The sequence below is a fragment of the Typopeltis vanoorti genome, chromosome 21 (genome assembly GCF_054136105.1).
Source record: "Typopeltis vanoorti isolate ZY-2024b chromosome 21, IOZ_Tvanoo_1.0, whole genome shotgun sequence".
NCBI lineage: Eukaryota > Metazoa > Arthropoda > Arachnida > Uropygi > Thelyphonidae > Typopeltis > Typopeltis vanoorti.
This window is the reverse complement of record NC_143569.1, coordinates 63423306-63444198: the sequence shown is the minus strand read 5'-3', so window position 1 is coordinate 63444198 and position 20893 is coordinate 63423306. Positions and strand designations below refer to the sequence as shown.

The 20893-nt window shown below is 35.0% G+C and overlaps 1 protein-coding gene across 1 annotated transcript in view; it reads right to left on the bottom strand.

Moving 5' to 3' along the window:
• Positions 1–20893, bottom strand: part of Cul3 (cullin 3) — a 480205-nt gene that overhangs the window by 62712 nt on the left and 396600 nt on the right. Inside the window, exons 14-15 of the mRNA XM_090411507.1 lie at positions 15351–15468; positions 2938–3006 (exon numbers count right to left, since the gene is read on the bottom strand). Coding sequence (XP_090267633.1) covers positions 2938–3006; positions 15351–15468 — 187 coding nt within the window. The remainder of the gene's footprint in view (positions 1–2937; positions 3007–15350; positions 15469–20893) is intronic.

Sequence of the window (20893 nt, the reverse complement as noted above, 5' to 3'; positions counted from 1 at the left end):
GATCTCGTTTCCTTTGCCATCAATTCTGGTTATTTTTTTTGGAAGAACAAAATGTACAAACAAACAGATAGAGGAAACCGCTATGGTTCCTCCCCCCCCCCTGCTAATTTTTACATGGAAAATTTTGAAAAACGAGCCATAGACTCAGCCCCTCTCAAACCTATCTGGCTAACATATGTAGATGATGTTTTCTCTATTTGGGTTCATGGCCCAGACACATTAGACTTCTTCCTCAGTCACCTAAATAGCCTACAGCCAAGAATCCAGTATAACAATAGTTTACTCTTCCTAGACACCTCAGTAACATGCCTTCCTAATGGTAACCTTTCCTTCACTGTATACAGAAAACCTACTCACACAGGCAGATACATTCACAAACTCTCCTACCACCACCCTTCTCAACAATATGGCATTATTAAAACTTTAACCAAGAGAGCCCACAATCTTTGTTCCAGTGGAACAGCCCTATCAAAACTGAACTCAACTACATACACAATACCTTCCTTTCCAATGGCTACAGCGATTACAGAATTAAAAAAATCCCATTCCTCAGCCATCTCTTCAGAAGAATTTCAGAAATGCCATCACCATACAATACATCCATAGCACATCAGAAAAAAAGGCCAGGTCCTTAAAAAAGTACAACTTCCACACAGCATTTAAGACCCATCGTAAACTTGCTACCCTTATCCGTTCTATCAAAGATCAGCTCCCTCCTCTCTCAGTGCCTGGAGTATATAAAGTTCCTGCAAGTTGGCTTATTTCAAACAGACAAGCAGATCAGTGACTATCTTTAGAAGAACACAAATTGTACATCTGCAATCAGGGCTGTATCCAATACATGGCCTTGCAGACCATGTATTGGATACAGCCCATAGAATCTCCTGGAAGAAACCACCAATCTCCACCATAGTAAATTTAAAAAAGGAAAGACTGTTTTTGGAATCTGTAGCAGCACTCAGAAATGAACTGAATTTAAATAATAAAGATGCATAAAACTTCCCAAAAATTGGGAAACAACAATTGTCAGTGATCTCACTTTACATCCTAGGCCACCAACAAATGCCCATAGAGGATGCACCACTTAGACAGGATGTTAGAGTCACCCACATATTTCATTTAGTATTGTGATTTCTTTGTGTATGTTATACACGTTATTTGTAATTTCTGAAGATGTCTCAGTGAAAGAAGAAATACTGGAAGCATTAAAATGTATATATTCTATTAAACCTCCAACACGATCTCCCCTGACTTCGACAACTGGGTTATCAAGCTTCTTAACTAGATACTTCATGTGATGGTGGATGGTTCCTTATCTTCTAACTTTGCAAACAATTCTGAGGGTTGAAGGGTTCTTTTCTCTCACCCCACCCTCTTCCTCCTATATATGAACAACCTATTCCAGTTGTCTGCCAACCCAATATAATTTTGCTGATGACAGCACGCTGTATTATTCCACATTCAAACCCTGAACTATAAAAATCATCTCACCATCCAGAACATCAATTTCTACTGTTCTAATTCTGACCTCCAAACCATTTTTCAATGGAGATTCAGAAAAGCTCATTAACTTTAACAACACCGAAAAGATGCTTTCTTCTTGGAATTACAGTAACATCAAATCTCTCTCTCTTGACAAAAACGTATTACAATTATTGCCTTCTTAACATCCAAAATAATTAGGATTTATCTTTTGTTCAGGACATTACTTTATCTCTCAATAACTATTAACTTAAATCTAGTCACCCATGAAATTATTGATGTCTTTTACATCTGAACTGGCATCAATAATTTCCCCATTCTCTACTAAATCTATTGCAACATGTGCAGAAGTCATTTAACACCCTTTCACAGTTCAACTCCTGACTTACAGAACAAATTTATCTTCTTCCCCATTCTTTCTTCTACTGCTACCCTCTGGAATAGTTGCAACTCTTATGAGTTTCCCCAAGGAATACAATGCACAGGTCTTCAAAATCAAATGCAAATGAGTTGTTTCTTTCTCCTCAAATGACTGCCTATCCAAAGTACTAATATACAATAGGTTGTTGACTCATCAATTTCTTGTGTATGAAATCAACATAAAAAAATTCCTTTTTATAAAGATTTGGTACCAATCTGGCTACTGCATACAAATATGGCTGCCCAAGCCTCTTGGATGAGGAATTAACGGAAAGGATCCAAAGACAGGTCTACAAAATGCTCCCTATGAGGGTTGAAGCTATGTGCTTACAAAGGTTAGCATAAGTGGAAAAGAGGCTGATATGACAGAAACATAAGTTACTAGAAGTTGATATGAAAAAAAAAAAAAAAAATCAATACATGACTGAGGGATTGCTCCTGAAACTTATATAAGAGTGTGATTACAAATGATACAATAGACTTTCTGCTTAGATAATGGTGAATGAGTGGAATGGGTTAAACTGCCTACACTGTGTGATTAATCTAGGTTTCTTTTAACATAAAATTTTATAATTATTTTTCTAAAAACTGCCACTTAATTTTATTTGTAATGATGTAACTAAAAATGTTCTGTTCCAAATACTTAAAAACTACTGGATTTAGAAAGAATGTAACATATATGATGTAAGTATATCTTGGAAACTATATTCACTTTGCTGGAACAAAGATATATCATACAAAGATGATATAGCTGTATGGTATATTTTGTTCCACCCCATAAAAAAAAAGAAAAAAAAGTCATCTAAATATGAAGACAAAATTCCCAAGGAAAGCAAGTACTTTAATCCAACAAAAAACCGATTCAAATGTAAGTTCCATCTGAGGAACATTTGATTCTGTTAAATATCTGAAATGAAAGTTCTTTGTCAATATGAAAGTATAGCATGCATATCACTGCTTCTGATAACAAAACAAAGATAATTTTTTTAACTGTTGTAACCATGCAAAAAAAAAAAAAAAAAAGCATTTACTTACCTGCTTGAATCTTCACTCTATGCAACCTGGAGGTAAAGGAGTCATTTACCATGAAAAAGTGATTTGGTTCTACAAAAAGAGATTCAAGTTGTTAAGATAAATATAAAAGCAATTTGACCATAATATAATTATAAGAATTTAGTTTCAGATGATGTTTATAGTATGAACAATAACAGAAATTATTCAGACTCAGGACTTGCGGACCATGCACTAGATACCCACAACAGAATACGTTGGAAGAAAGCCACTGTACTACACCATAGCAAATATAAATATGAAAGATTGTTCTTGGAATCAGCCTCAGCTCTAAAAAACTTCCCAAATCTCATGCACCCAAATTTGGGTGCATGAGACTGCCCAAAATTTGGGAAGCTTGCATCCTTAGAACATCAGCTCAACCGCCAAGACAACCCAAATTTAGCCTGCTATGGGGCACCTTTAGGACTCTAGGACCAACAAAAGTTTCCTTCTTCAGCCTCATTTGCTCATTGTTAGTGCCTGCATGCACATATCATAGTTTTATGCTCCCAGAAGATGGCAATGTAACATTGCTGAAATATAGGAAGGTATTGATTAAAGTTTTTTAATTAATATTTTAGTATATGTTGTCATTTCATGAAAAATTTAAAGTCAAAATAAAGATATGAGGACTGATGAAATAATGTCTTGCCTATTTTATAATTCTAATTTGAGCATGGCAGAAACTTGACACATCACTAAATGAACAGCAGTAATGTCTAGTTCCACCAGTGACAGGACAAGCCTTCCACAGGAGTGCTATCCTGAATCAGCTATGAACTGATCTCACATTGGTTGCTAGAATTTGTTCTTGGAACAATTCCAAGAACAAGTTCTGAGACAAAAACGGTGAGGGGTGGGGCTTGTTTGTGGACTTTTTTTTTTTTTGGAGAGGCACCACAATCAATTCAAAACAATTTGAATTGATTGTGGTGCCTCTTGCAAAAAAAGAAGCATCTGCAGACTTTAGCCAACTACAAACATGAAGTCCCCCTCCTCTTCCACAACAGCACCAACTTCATAACAGTTCATGCCCAAGGGATACAAATGCAATATTTGGTGGGAGTGATCCTCCCCTCCTACCTATAACCAGGATCTGATACTCTCTGAAGGTAAGGATGGAATTTTTATGGATGATAAGGAGCTAAAACAAGCTGACTACAGCACAAATGAAAAATATTTCATTAAAATATCTACATTAATATGACAATTCTTGGATATAGCTAGAAGACATAATTTAACTGGTGAATTCAGGTGGCAAGCCACCTGAATCACAACAATCACAAACAGCATCTTGGAGATGCAATGAAGGAAGGAAGGAAGGCCATAAGCTAAACTGCAGTGAGCGAGTGATATCTCTGATTATCATTATCTGCTCACTGAAACAGGAGTGCTATACCGAATAGGCTATGATCTGACCTCGCATTGGCAGCTATAGAAAAAATGTGCACAAAAGGCTTCACACAGGTGGTCTGTGTGCCCCAATACCCACACCCTTGGAGAGAACATCAGAAATGGGCTTTTCAACATCAACTGGACCCAAGACCAAAAGTTGGTACTGTGTACAGATGAATGCTAATTTGCTCAAAGCAATACCAGGTGTGCTCTAATCTGGAGGGAACCAGGAACATGCTATCATCCCTCTAATATCCATGAAAGGGACATTTATGGTGGAGATAGTGTAATGATTTAGGAAAGCATCCTGTTGAGCGATGCATATACTTCCTAGCAGAACCATGAATGCTGCAACTGATAAAGATGAGGTCCACGAGTTCCTGTACCCCGTATGTTCATTCATATGCAGGTGTGATAGAGAAGGTATTTATTCAACAAGACCACAATGCTTGTATTCATTGAGTAAAGCTGACCAACATCTCCAAGAAAAGTATATTGTACTTATGGACTGGCGAGCCAAATCTTCTGACCTTAATCCTATTCAAATGTTTGGGATGCTCTAGGTAGACAAGTTGTTGCTCTCTAAGATTTTTGTATTTGTAAATACAAAGGTTTTTGTATTTCTATCAAAATACAAAAACCTTAAGGGGGACTTAGGAGTACCTTGCAGAAACAATGGCTGTTATTAACAAACTGAGCTCATGGACACCATAATAAACAGTATGAAACATCATTGTAGACACCATCTTACTATAAGGGATGACCATATTCCTTATTGAAGCACTTTAACAATCTCATTTTAACCTTTTGTTTTTGACCACTGGCTTCATCATATAGTTTATAGTTATTGTGATATTTCTCTGTTTCTTAATTTATAAAAAGCGGTGCATTTCACAATAGATGAAAAAAATGTATTAAAATTAATAAATATATGCAAACAAAAAATAGGAATTAATATCAATGGTATAAAATACCACAATCTTAGATATGCTGATGATACCATTCTAATAGCAGAAAACAGAAACAAATTAATCAAATTACTGCAGCTACTAATTAAAGAATTTGGATTAGATATAAATGCAAAAAAGACCAAATTTATGAAAATCTCAAAAGAAAGCAGATCCGAGCCAGAAATATTCATAAACGATATGAAAATTGAACATACAACAGAATACAAATATTTCGGCACCTACTTTAATGCAGATGGAAAGCAAGATAAAGAAATAAAAATAAGAACAGCTATAGCTAAAGATGCATTCTGGAAAAATAAAGATCTGCTCAGAAGTTCTGTGAGTATCGAGACAAAGAAAAGAATGATAAGAACATTTGTGTGGCCAATTTTCACATATGGAAGCGAGACCTGGATATTCAAGAAGAGAGTAAGGCAACAGATAATGGCCTTTGAAATGTGGTGCTATAGGAGAGCTCTGAAAATCTCATGGACAGAACACGTGACAAATACAGATGTCCTACAGAGAATGAGAACACAGAGATCTTTATCACAGGAAATGATCCAGAGAAAGATGAGATTGGCAGGACATGTACTGAGAGGTTCAGTAGGACAGAGCATACTAACAGTTTTAGAAGGAAAAATTATGGGAAAAGGATCAAGAGGCAAAAAACGAAGGACATGGCTTGAAGATATAAGATCATGGACAGGATCGCATGGCTATGCAGAAACAAAAAGGAAAGCCACCAACAGAGAGAACTGGAAGGATATGGTAATGCACCCTCTCACTGAGGAAGCTACATGAAGAAGATCAATCTTATTGTTGTCAGCATCAAAGATATAAGTTTCAACACCTATGCAAAACCAAAAGCTAATTTCAGTTAAAATTTAACAATTATGATTTCTTACTATCACATCATCATCACAAATATCTGAGAAGTGGTTTAACATACTCCACCACAAAGTGGAACAATTATCAGCATTTATACATTCTCATCAGAAAGCAAAATTTTGAACAGCCTGAAGCATTTTGAGAGACAAAGAGAAATGATTCAGTTAATAAAAGTATTCCCCCCCCCCCATTTCCTCTGGGTGGTTGCATTCCTATAAATTTTCAATTAAGCAAAACTAAATGGATAGTACTACTAAAATTACTTTAACCAGGATTACGCTGCATCAGTTTTTCTCCTCTCCCCATCTACATTGAAAAATATTACTAAAATATAAATGCTACATAGTAAACAATGGAAACTGCAAATACAAATACAAATTACTGACATTAACTGGTTAATAAACAACTGTCTTAAATCATAATATAATAAATTTAGTTTAATCATTTATCCAAGTGTGAGCAAACAAAGTTTGCACCTGAAAGTATCTTCAGGACTGGGTTAAGGTGGTACAACACCTTAGTTCTAACTGAGGCTTGGCTATTACTGTTACCCCCCTGCCATGATCAGAGCTTTAATTGCTCAATAACACCTTATCCCTACACTGTCCTCTACAGATAACAGGGAAGATGAAAAGCATTCTTGCTTTGCCCCTTTAAGCCAGTCCTTATAAGGACGATTCATTCGGGGGGGGGGGGGGGGATCAAAGTGAGATAATAGCGAGTCGGCGAGTCAGTCAAGAAGCTCGCTGAGGTCTACTAGTCGAGGAGCCAGTTAGCTAGCAAGTTGCAGAACAACAAATAAAGCAACGGAAGATAGCAAAGTAGCAACTGGATGACTAGCAATAATTTTGTTGGGATTTTGATTCAGGACCGACCTTTCGGGGACATACAGAAACTTGAAGAATAGCATGGAGTAACTAAGAGAATAAGTAGAGGCAGCAAGGTTAAATTTAAACGATAGCTGTGCTAAGAGATATAATGCCTAAAAGATTAATTAAATGCTAGAAGAATAGGCAACTGTGCATAAAAACTTCAAGTTAAAGAATTGCTGCGTGTTACTTTAGTTTATGAGTTATTAGTAAAATACTGAATTGGTCAAGTGATGTCAAAGATAGTACAAGCGTTTTGCTCCAAGCAAGAACCTTTAACTATGTGAATTGCAGCCATTAATTTATTCAGTTATTACTAAGAGGATTTGTTTTTAATGAGTGCTGTTAATTGTTTTAAGTGAATACAGTTATAAATGGTGTCTGTATATAAGTAGATGAACAAGGAAATTTACCGGTAAGAATTAACCAACTTTGTTACTCCTATGCGGAGACGTGTGTGTTTCTTCCTAAAATATCCCTATATTAACAGTAACTATTGCGGAAATTAGCTGGAGTATGGATTTAAGAATGTATACTTGTGAAGAAGTGTTACTACCCTTTTATTGTATTTGGAACTTAAGTAACTATGAGATATTAATGTAATTGATTACTAAGGAACTTTATAACATTGAACTTTATTAAATAGTTAAATGAACTTTGTGAAGGCTGTATTTCAGACAACAGATTAACCATTGCCTGAGATAGTATGACTGTATTATCAGATGAGCTAAAATGTTTATAATACCTTATTCAGTGATTTAAACTAAAGTGTATAATTGTAAGCCTAAATTAAATGTTTGTTTTGTTGATCTAAAGTTGTATTTTGCCTGAATCTCTTTTACTGCACCGTTCATAAAATATTCGAACCAAAGCGGGTGAATTAAATAAGTTAAATAAACTCGGTCTGTATACATAATAACAACACATAAAAAGGAAATAGTTGAGAGTTGGTTTTACTTTAATTCTTTGACTAATTTAGATATAGAGTCATGCAGTCAATAAATACAAATTTTCTCTATATTTGGATTAGAAATCAACTAGCAACTTATTTTTTTTTTGTTTAAGAACATCGTAGTGACAAATTGATGGATCCAAAGTATAGGTTAAGACGAAATAGGATCCAACAAAGTGAATAATCTAAAACAGGGGTCTCCAAACTACAGCCTGCCAATTGGACTAATTTTTCAATAAAAATCTGCAAAAAAAAAAAAAAAACACGGGGTATTGATAGATTTCAAATGCATTAATTAAACTTGTGTCGAAATATATTCTATATTCCCGAATAGCAAACATTAACCATAATCCAAGTTACGGTCTTTCTGACTGTAAAAGGTCGGTTAAATGGACTAATGAAGAAAAATAAATGAAAAGAATTCAAAACAAAATAAAAAAGTTACATCTGAATAAACTTTTTTATCAACAAAAAAAAATTTATGTCACACAAAATAAGAACACTTAAAAAAGTCGGTAAAAGCATGGTTAAAATGAACTAACGAGCAAAAACGAAATAAAAACAAAATTTCCCAATCTGTATTCATTGCCAAAAAACTCAAAGTTATACAAAATTAAAAAAAAGTTACATGTAAATTGTCGGTGTATATTCGGTTGAAAACTTATGACTAGCAAAAATTTAAACAAATTGTTTCCCGAATGGAATCGGCTATTTCAAAAAAAAAATAAATAAATAAATAAATAAAAATAAAAAATCAGTTCACACCTAGAAATTGTCGTGATAAGATTTTTTTTGGCAATTTTTGCAAAATTTTTTTTGAAATAAATAAAAAAAAATCAAATTTTTAAATTAAAAAAAAATATTTTTTTTTCTTCTTTTTTGGATATTTCAGGTAAGTTATTAACCGAAATACCCAAATTATTACATTGCACCACTGCAAGTGGTGCAATGTAATAATTCAATAAAACTCATATATCTAGTTCTAGAGTTTTTTTATTACTACAGCCCGTTGAACAGTGATGTGGCCCTCATAGCGAAAAGTTTGGAGACCACTGATCTAAAAAATCAGGTCATAATCAGTAATGTACATAATGAAATACTCAAAAAAAAAAAAAAAAAAGGAATAACAATGGAAAAAGTGTGCATTTGCTGTGAAATTTTGCTGGTTTGTGGTCTGTTGTGGATTGCTGGCAACTGCATGCATATCATGGTGAACTAGAGAAGACTAGAACAGACTTGATGTAAAATCATCCCTTGTTTTTTGTGTTGCACTGTTGAGGATGTCACTTATAATCTCTGATTCCTTTTACAGTACTCTTTCTTCCTTTTCCAAGCAAAATAGTCTCCAGAATATTTTGCCACCTTCTTGATATTTATTTTCTATGTTCTTGCTCAAGCCTTCTGATGACTTCTGTTTAGCTAGTTTTACATAATAAATGATCACATTCTATATCAAATCCTATACTCTTATTTCTTGAACCAGCATGAAGATACTGCTATCAACAATAACACAGGCTTTTCTCCTCTACATGTGAATTTGTGCACATCTTCATGTTTAAACATGGTATTAATAATGACTACTGTATGTCCTAAACAGAAATCCAGCAGGTACTTAACATTATTATTAGGACTAACAAGGGCCAACTTTTTCTTGTGTCAGCTGCCTTCTCTAATGCATCAAGGAATTCCTCCACTTCTTCCTTTGTAGTATTTTCTATGAGATCATAGGCACAAATAACTGTCCAATTCTCCGTTATAATATTTATCCACATCATTCTAGTTGATGTTGCTTGCCATTCAAGATTATCCTTGTATTTTAGCATCAAACACTATAGCTACTCCTTTTCTCTAATCATTATTGTGTAGATATAACATCTTTTGTTACATAAAAGAATCTCACCAGTTTTTGTCTTCTGTTAGTTTCTGTAACACCTATTATGTTGATCTTGTGATTATGTAATTCTTCTTCTTCTAGTGCTAGTTCTTTTCTGTCGATGTAGCTTATGATGGTGGTTCCAATCTTGAACTCTGATACTGAGTTTGTTCCAGTAGATGACATTTCATTATTTGCTCTTGTTCCCTGACAAAAACAGTATGATGCCTTGTTTAACTAGGTGACACCCCAGGCAGCATGAAATTCCATCATGTTGTACCATCATTTTGGTTTAAGCCAATAAGAACAATTTGGTTGGCAAAATTTCAAACTGTCAGCCCAACCTCATTCATTCCATACACGGGTATCATCAGGTAGATACCTATTAACAGGGTGCACCATGAGAGGATGAGGATTGAATATTTAGTCAGAAGCCTTGGTCAGTTCTTCAGCATTGACCCTTAAGCAACCTTCAATTTGTTTATTATGTACACAGACACACATACAACTTATTTGTGTCATTGGAAACGTTCATGCTGAAAAATTTTGTTTGCCTTCACTTTGCTAAGAAATAGCAATAATTATTCTTATTTTTTAAACTTATTTAGAAAAAAAATTATGGAAAAATGCATAAAATAATAATAACAACCATTATTAAATAAATTTTGTGTAGTATAACTACAGGAAACTCCAATGATGCAGCACAGTCAAAATTAGTTTGAGCTATTCAGTTTGTTGTTGAATGTATCATTTATATAACTACAATAGTTTAATAATTGTGGAATATAGTACTTAAAACTGTAAAAATTATAAGCACTTCAAGAATGACATCATCATCAAATTCCTGCCATGTACCCTCAAGGGGTGTACAGGATATGATACAACATGAAAAAAATTACATCATCACTAACTTCCTATCTACAATTTTCCTCCAAATCAGTCTGTTACCTGTCAAGACTCCAACATTATCAGATCTTATATTTCTATCGTCTAAGGCACTTTGTACCGTTACAATCCACCTATATCTTGCCCTTCCTCTGGGTTTTTTGCTTCTGGCAGAGAACACTTGTTTTGCTAATCTTTCTCCATCCATTCTGTTTAAATGACCATACCACCTGAGATTAGTTCTGCTAACACATTCCTGGATGCTGACAATGTCAAGTTCTTTCCTAATATCCTCGTTTTTAATATGAAATTGCCATTGATGCCATCTGATCACACCTATAATCTTTCTCAGGACTCTCATATCTGCAGTCTCTAGTCTTTGGTCAAGTGTTTTACTCCTGACCCAGCTCTCAGATCCATAAGTTAAAACTGGTTTGAACACTGTCTTGTGTACAGCTAATTTAGTGTTCCAACTAATTTCTCTCTTATTCCATATGAATTTATTCAACTGACTTCCCACCATACCAGCTTTGCTGATTTTGTTGTCTATTTCTATATTTAATTTACCATCTTCGCTAAAAATCGTGCCTAAGAATCTGAAATGTTTTACTTGTTCCACAGGTTCTCCATTCACAACACAGTTGACATTTTCAATGATTCTGCTTATTTTCATTGTCTTTTTATTGCTGACCTTCATACCATATCTATTACAACAGTTATTCAATTTAGTCAGAGAATCTTGCAGACTTGTAGCGGATTTATTTAGAAGTATAACATCATCTGCATAAAGCAAAGAGCTGATATTAACATCTCCAATTTTGATATCATGTTTAATACCACTTTCCTTCATAATGTGATTCATATTATATAGATAATGAATAACAGAGGGGATAATGTACATCCTTGTCTCATACCAGATTTAACATTAAACCATCTTCCTGTACTTCCTTCAATTCTAACTGCTGACTTAAACTCAAAGACTGAGTATTGCTTGATATAATGCCCCATTGACACCATATAACTGTAGCGTATTGAACTTCTCCCTCGGTACCTTGTCATATGCCTTTTCTAGATCGACAAAACTTAAATACAGATCTCTGTTATATTCCCATGATTTTTAAACTTTTTGTCGTAAAGATCTGAATCCAGCTTATTCTTCACCAAGCTTTTCTTCCACAATTCTTCTCAACCGTCTCTCAAGTATACTTGCATAGATCTTGCCAGGAACACTCAGTAGGGAAATACCTCTGTAATTCTCACATTCAGTTTTATTTCCCTTTTTATATATGGGTACTATGAGAGCTCCAATCCAATCATCAGGAATTCGTCCCTCTGTCCAGCCTTTCTGAACTATGCAGCGCAGCCACTGTAAGACTCTTATACAACCATACTTCAGCATTTCTGGTCAAATATCATCTACTCCTGCTGCCTTTCCACATTTCAAGCCTTTGATGGCTTTTTCTACTTCAAGTATGGAAGTAGAAAAGTAGAATTTGCCATTAATATGTATTCCTGACTGCATGCCCGGTCAGTGTTTTTTACCACTGTGCTGTCATCACTGCTTGTTTCATTTAGCAGTTTTTCAAAGTAATTACTCCATACTTCAAGGATATCTTTTTCTCACGTTTTCATGTCACCTTTATCATCTCTAACTCCTTTTACAGCACTCTTTCCTCCATTCCTAAGCTTCTTCAACAACCTCCAGAATATTTTGCCACCTTCTTGATATTTATTTTCTATATTCCTGCCAAAGTCCTCCCATGACTTTTGTTTAGCTACTTTTACATACTGTTTAGCATTCTTGCATTTGTCTCTGTATTCTGTAAGAGCACAAGCTGACTTATTTACCAGGAAATTTTGATATGCTTTCTTCTTTTCCTTCACTGCCTCTTTAACTTCCTGTGTCCACCATGGAGTTCTAATTTTTCTATCCTTGCAGACAACTTCACCACATGCCTCTAGCTGAATCAATCAGGGCTTCTTCAAGGCTTGCCACTGAATCTCCAAGGTTTGATTCGTGTTCTCAGACTCTTTCATTTTTTCTTCAAAAATCTTTGTGTATTTTAGTCTACAGTTCACATCTGAGAGCTGCTCAGCTTTTATTCGCTTTAAAACTTTCTTACATGTTATTCTTTTCAATATAAAATTCAATTTTATCCTGCTCAAGACTAAATAATGATCACTTCCAATTTCAAATCCTCTGTACACTCTGGTGTCCTGAACCAGGGAGAAAACATTACTATCAACAATAACATAGTCAATGAGACTTTTCTTATTCCTTGCCTCTTCTCTCCATGTGAATTTGTGCACATTTTTATGTTGGAACATGGTGTTAGTAATAACCAGTCCATGTCCTGAGCAGAAATCCAACAGATATTTGCCATTATTATTAGCTTTGCTCTTTTCTCCAAATTTTCCCAAAATATTTTTGTATGTCTCACAATCATTTCCTACTCTGCTATTTAGATCCCCAACAAGGACCAACTATAGAATGACCTATACCAGTATTATTATAAAAGAATTACACGGTTTTCATTTGTTAAGTCAGATCATGCAGTTGCACAATATCTATTTATAACATTTTATTTATTTATTTATTTTTACTGAAACCGAGCCAGACTTACAAATAGCTTACAGTATATTGCATTTTAGATGTGTCTAGCTTTTACACTGAATGCAAATCAAGTCTTACAATGACCTGAGTGAGATATCACTGGCATGCATAATGAAGGTCTAAAGAAGTTTGAAAAAGTATAATATGTAAATAATTAATGACAGGTGGTATTCTCATAAATAATAAAAATAATGGTGGAAGGAGTCCAACATGTACAATCACAAAGTATTTATACCCTAAAATAAGATTTGCCAGAATTCACAGCGAAAGAAAGGATGAGCAGTACATGATCCTTCCAATCTGGTTATCAAGCCTCTTTTCTTCAATTCCACTCTTACCTTCACTCAATCCCAGAGCATGAGTAACCAAGTGGAAGATTACATACTAATCCCTGTGGGAAACTTGGCCAGGTACTTAAAAGAGCAGACTGTTTAGAGCCACAATCAACATACTCTGAGAAAGGTCTAAGTAAATGGTCTTCATTATGGCAATTTGAAAGACCTAGGACTGGTGATAGATGAACCTGAAGGCCAACAACATTTGAAAGGTAAAATCTTGTGCAATCCACACTAAAAGCAAGTTTAAAAGCTTTAAGGTGGCAACTTACAATAAAGCAAGCTGAGGACAACTAATAACCAATCCAGATGAATATCTCTTACTCATCTCATAATAGAAGGAATCAAAACTGTCACTCTGAAAAACAACTGAGAGAGGTTAATGGATATGAACAGGATAAAGAAAAAAAAGAAAAGAAAATAAGACCACCTGGAATGTTGATACTTGGAATATCAGCGTTGCTACTTTTCCACTAATGCTTCTCCTGCTGATGGTGCTTATCTTCAATTCTGAAGTTGAGCTTGTTCTAGTATACTATTCACTCTGGTTAGGACAAAAACAGTAGGACCTTGTTTAATTGGGTGATACCCTAGTGCATGCACCATCAATTTTTGCTTGTGGTCAGCAACTTGACTATGCCCAAATTTCCAGGAGCCCATCCTTATTTTTTCAGCATCCAGATGAAAAAATAAGGTGCCTAATAACAGTACACACCATCAGAAGGTGAGGATTGGACAATGGCTTGAAGTGCTGATTGGTTCTCTTCATTTCTTATAGGAATGGGAAAAACAAGGTGGAGATTGCCTCCTAGTTACTAGCTTTGACCTTAAGCAAACCATTCCAAAACTTTAGCACACATTTTTCTTCATCCTTTAAGTAAAGATTTTAGTTTAGGAAATAAAAAGTCACAGAGGTCCTGATGAAATTTGGATCCGAGCAATACAATCTTTGGTCTCCTGACAAACTGCATCTCGATGATCCTTTTAGTACTGAGTGAGAAGCCTCAGCACAAACTTTGCAGCAATCCTCCTCATTTCCAAATCTTCCATGAGAATTTTGTGACCAGATTCAACTGACATTCCAGCTTCATAGGCCTGCTCTTAAATAGTAATTTGCTGAACTTTGAGCAAACATGAGCCACCAAATTATGGGTGCAGAATGTAGATGGTCGTACAGGGTAAGGATCATCTTCAATCGAAGTTCAACCATCTTTAAACCTTTTGTCTTTTTTGTTTTATCTATTTTGTCTTATTTTTCTTTTGTTTTGTCCAAATGTCTTTGGACAGCTTAAGGCATTATCTTCAAAAGCTGTTTTAAGCATTTAACAAGTTTCTATGGCTATTATCAAGTTTAATGCACAACTTGATGTACATGTAGTTCATTAACTCCTAACATTGGGTCACTCAAAAAGAAAAATCTTGTGTTCATTCTTCAAAGAGCTACAGGTGACAAAATGACTTCAGGCTTCTTTTATTATGTTGCTACATGTCTATATATACATATCTACTTACCAATATGCTAGCATGCATTTCTTTATAATAATAAGCGTCTTTAAAAAAAAATTGTCCTGAAATCTTTTGAACAGATCCATACACACAAACCTTTGATAAAGAACTAATAACACACTTACCTATTTCTTTTGTCTTTGGTGTTTTAATTAAAATTCTTTGTGTCGCTTTTCCCATAGCTAATGACTGTAGGGCACGGATAAGATCTTTATCTGGAATATCTGTTTCACTGGATATTTCCTACAATATTAAACATACTATACATATAACCACCATTTACTACTCTTTATATATCAGAAGGATGAATTAAGAGTTTTAGAACTGTGCCATTTTTTTTACACTTCCTAAAATTAAAACTAAACTCAACTTTTTTTCATTTTTAAATGGTAATCACATAAATACAGAGTCAAAAACTTGTTAACATTCTGTAGATTATTATAATCTTTAGAAATCTGTTCCAAAGAAGAGCAAAGAAAAAATTATTTTGAGAATTTAGGGCTGAAGTGTGAAAGCATGTTGTTTAGTTGTTGCTGCATGTTTTAAGTGATTTAGAGGATAGGGAGTGGATTAAATATGCCAATTCAGATGAACAATGATCATGAAAATATTCAAAGAAAAAGTAAGCAGCAGAAACTGAATTTCTGTGTTATAGAGACTGGAATGAAGATAGGAGAGTTTAGTTAAGTCTTAATTGAAGGATTTTTAGGGGACAATTAAGAGGTATACCACAAACTGAAGAGCAGTATTTAATGGTTGGACAGATTTAATGTTTACAGAATTAATATTTCAAAGGTTTTAAAAGTAACACTTCAAGCAAAAAAGAAAAAGAAAGAACATAACCTAATTTCTTGGATGATAAGAATAAGATATTTGTAACATGTTATGCCAAAAAAGACTAGAGTTTAGAACAGACCCTTCCCCCAAAAAAATGCTTGTCATGTCCAAAGGTCTGAATGTTGTCAAAAGAATAACAGATGGAAGGGTTCAATAAAACAGGACTAAGTTTTACTAGCTGAAATTAAGAATATTTTAGAGATCAGAATTTATAGTTGTTAGAATTGATATTCTAAAAACTGATATGTGTAGTGAAAGGATTAAATAAGAAAGAGAAGTAATGTGTGCTGTAATCAGCAAAACTATGGATTGGATTCACTGTCAACCACAAATGGTCACTGATATAGAAGGAAAACTAGGAGACAAAGCAGAGACTTGTAGAATACCAACAGTGGGTGCAATGTTTAAGGATAAAGATCTCTTCACCACCATATATAATAAACCACCAGAGAAATAATTGGAAATCTAGTTGCAGAAGTCAGAAAACAGATCACGATGAGATCTTCTTGATTATGCTATGGGCATTTCCATACAATTCAAAGACTCACTGCAGGAAGTCCACACTAACTATTATTCATGCAATAATTATCACACTATATCTTAACTCATTCACTGCCAACCCATTCCACTCATTCATCACTCTCCAAGCAAAAAATTCAGTCCCCATTCCCTTGTTACAACCATACAGTTGTACAATTTAAGAGATGACCATGTGTTTTCTGCCATCTTGTCATGTACTGAAAAATTTCTTCTGCATATCCCAAAACATCCCTTAAGAGCTTATGGTTTTACCATCTCCCTTCTGTACCACTTATCAACTAAACTATGCAACATGCACACCTTCAATCTCTGATCACAGACCTATCATTATGTTGGTCCTTCAGGTTTAGATCTATTCCACCACTTCATGATGCCAAGGGATCTGAACAACCAAATTTATGCATTGTAGTAGTCTAGATGTGGCTGTATAAGGATGGATAATGGCATATTACCTGTATTGTTCTGTGTGTTCTTCAAAGTCTAAGTGATGCTGAGAGTCCAATTTTGCAGTATGCCCTCTGAATGTCAACTTCCTATTCTCCATCACTACCAAATCCTTACCCTTACTGGCTCATCAACTCACAGTCTCATCTTTGTCTGCAGCCCAGTGAATGCAACATGTAATTTATCATCTCAAAGTACAATTATACTACATATTTAACTGGTAACTATTATGAATTATGAATAATATTTATTTAGATGCCATATATTTAATGTACGGACTATTCAGTGACCCCAAATATAGAGCTCTGTAGCATACCACTGGTCACCTACATTCTCCTGAATTCTTCTGGCACATATCTTTGATCCATGTAACCAGCTTTATATCTCTTTAAATTTGCAATTTACATAAAGCTAAAAGTGGCATCCTATTATATACCTTGGCAAAGTCAGCAATATCAGGGTGTAGCCTTTTCCATTATCTTATTCTGTTAAGTTGCTAAAGAAAGTGAATAAATTACTAAGAAAAAATTAACCCTTCACAAAACTATGCCCTCCCCCCAGTTATTATATTCTTATCTACTCGTTACTGAATTCCACCTTTAATTAAATTTGCTACCTATCTTAGAGTCTCCTTTATGCAATGGAACTATTTTCTCTCCCCTCACCCCACTACTTTGGAATGTTGCCCGAGCTGAGATTACATTAAACAGACAAGTGGCACTGGCATTTCTCTTGCATATTCTTGTAACACAAAGGTTGATATCAGCTCCAATTTTCCCAATGGTGATATTTACAGTACGATTTCATAATATCCTAAGCACTTTCAGTTTATCTAACTGTTATCACGTTGGTCACCGTCTGTCACTGGACTATTTCCACCTGGATGATACATCCTCACTGTGATTTTAAAAAAAGGCGATCAGAAAGCTTAGAAGTTGATAGCATTAGGAAAGTGAGAAAGTGATAAGAAAAGAACTAGCAAATGAATTTTGAAAATTGTGGCAGACAGTTTTTTGCTGAAAGAGATCGAAAAAGAGGAAATTAAGTTGGACCTGTTCTGACACCTGCAGTGCCAGAGCATGTCCATTTCTGAGATAAAAAGTTGCCCAAGGAAGTAATTTACAGAGTAGAAATGAATGCCTACTTACTGGAAGCATAAAATGGCTCAAAAATTGTCCATATTTAGTCTAGAGCAGGATTTCTGGATTATTTAACCCTTAGTCCAACCACAGTAACAATCTACATATATATATTTTTTACTTTAAATTAAACATTATTGGAATGGTGCCAGTGTGTGTGGGAGCAATAGCAACAACGATGTCATTGTTGGGTGAATTAAATTTATGCGATTTTGTACAGTGTAGTGAGTGAGAGAGAGAGATGTATTCATTGTGAAAGTTAAAAAATTTACACAAGGAGAGAAAAACTGATGAAGGTGTGTCATTTGAAAGTGTTTGCCAATTGGGGGTAGTGAGAGCGAAGCAAGAGTTAGTATAGTAGACATTAATGGTTATGTTAGTGATAATGTTGGAATTAATGTTGAACATGCACAGGTAGAAGTTCAGGATAATGGACTGGACCTTAATAAGGAAATAGCATCCTTGCATGCTATCCTTCACAGGACAAAGTGCAAAATTTTTAAATTGCAGAAACAGCAAGAGATTAGCAGGACTGAAAAGAAAAAGAAGCATATGGCTTGAAAAATTGAGATCATGTCAATAAGCAAGAGAAACAAAGGAGACTATGATTAGAGAAGTATTTAATGAAAGTATAACAAAATCTTATTTTCCCTGGAGCAAAAATTAGTGACCTTAGAGGAGAGAAGTATTCTATGAGGGAAGATGCGAAGGAATTGTTGGATGTAGCAAATATAAAGGGCAAGAAGGTGAACATTGTATGAGAGAGGTGAACTGAGGAGGGTGCCGATAGCAAACAAATGCAGGTTGTGCAGAAGGAATGATACAGAATTTGTGGACCTATGGTCCGAGTGACAGAAAGAAGAATTTTTTACTAAACCCTGTTATTAAGGGTTTAGTATTTTCAGGTAGGATAGAGAATAGGAGGAGGGATGCTGTTAATGATAGCAGATGAATTGAGCCAAAATGAATAAGAGACAGACATGGTGGAAGGTTCTTCATTTGAAGCAGTCTGTTGGAGATCAAGGCCAATAACACAAAATATACTGTTGCTTGCTGCTATATGCCACGGATGATCTTGAAGACATGCATCAGCAAATTAGTATAATGAGTGCAGGTTGAGTAATTATTATGGAGGAAGTCAGCTATGGAGATTTACATTGGAAGGAAGGAAGAAAGATCACATGGCAGGAAGGAAACTGAATCTATACATCTACTGAGAAATAATTACTTCAGGCAGCATGTGATGGTGGGGACTCAGGACATGAGGGTATTGGACGTGGTAACAGAATCGGAACAGCTATTCATAAGCAAGGTGGCCACACTGTCTCTAATTGGAGAAAATAACCATGCAATCTTGACTTAGAAGATCGTTAACATCAGGAATATTCTGTTGAGAAGGAATATATGTGGAACTACAAGGCAGGTGATTAACAACTTAGGAGAAATCTTGAAGTTGCACCATGGCATAAAAACCTCCAAAGAAAGGATGTTAGTAGTGCCTGGGAAATACAGGGCATCTACAGAAAGAAATATCAAATCATATATATGTAAGGTCAGGAGAGAGTTAGTTGGACGAGTAGTATTATTAAGTATGAACTGCAAAAAAAGAAATGTTGTGGAGGGTATATAATGAGAAAGGTTACCAGTATAGCAAGGAAGGCAAAATGAGATTATAAGAAGAAACTAGCCTGGCAGGTCAAAGGAAATCCCAAAGAGTTCTTTCATTATACAGTAAATAAGAGGAAGAATGATTATGGAAAAATAACCTTAACGAGTGCTGATGGTACAGGGTGACAAAAGCAGATAAAATAGTTGTGTCATTGAGTGACCACTTGCAAGGGTATATCTATATGATCCGCATGAGATTACTGTTGTGACATATGTGACAGAAACTGATGCAGGAACAGAGGTGAATGAATTGGAGGTTCTTAGGATATTGACAAATCTCCATGTAAATACAATCGAACTGGCAATTCCTCTGACTAAGCTCTCGAATTTAAGTCTCAGCTCTGGTAGAGTTCCAAGGGAGTGGAAAGAAGGAAGACAAAATAATTCCTTTGCATAAAGAAGCTTCTAAAACTGCAGTAGCAAATTACAGACCTATCAGTATCTCAGGAGTGGTGGAAAAATTGTAAAATTGTAAAAGTACTCGAAAAATTGGTCAAAAAAAGAATTCTCTCTTCGAATTCGAATTGATGGATAAGAATATGATACTCCATGAGGGGGGGAAACATGGCTTTGTTAAGTGTCAGTCATGCCTTAGTAATTTACTAACTTTTTATGATAGAGTGACAGCTGAGTTGGATAAAGGAAATGGTTACAAGATGATTCTGCTAGATTTTGCAAAGTCATTTGACAGAATACCACATGGAACTCTGTTATGCAAATTAGAACAAATGGGGATTGATATGACACTGGTTATGTGGATATGAGGATGGCTGTTGGACAGATATCAGAAAGTGGTACATGGCAGAGCAGAATCTAGGAGAAAGCATGTGACTGGTGGTGCACTGCAAGGTTCTGTGCTAGTGCCACTGTTTAATTTGTACATAAATAGTATAGGAAATAATAGGAAATATTCAGTTGTTTGATGAGGATGAAAAAATAAGTAGAGTAATGGTTAATCAAGAAGATGTGAAGAGCTGGCAGGATGATTTAAGTAGGCTGTCAATACTGATACAAGATAACAGGAGTCAGTTTAATGTGGA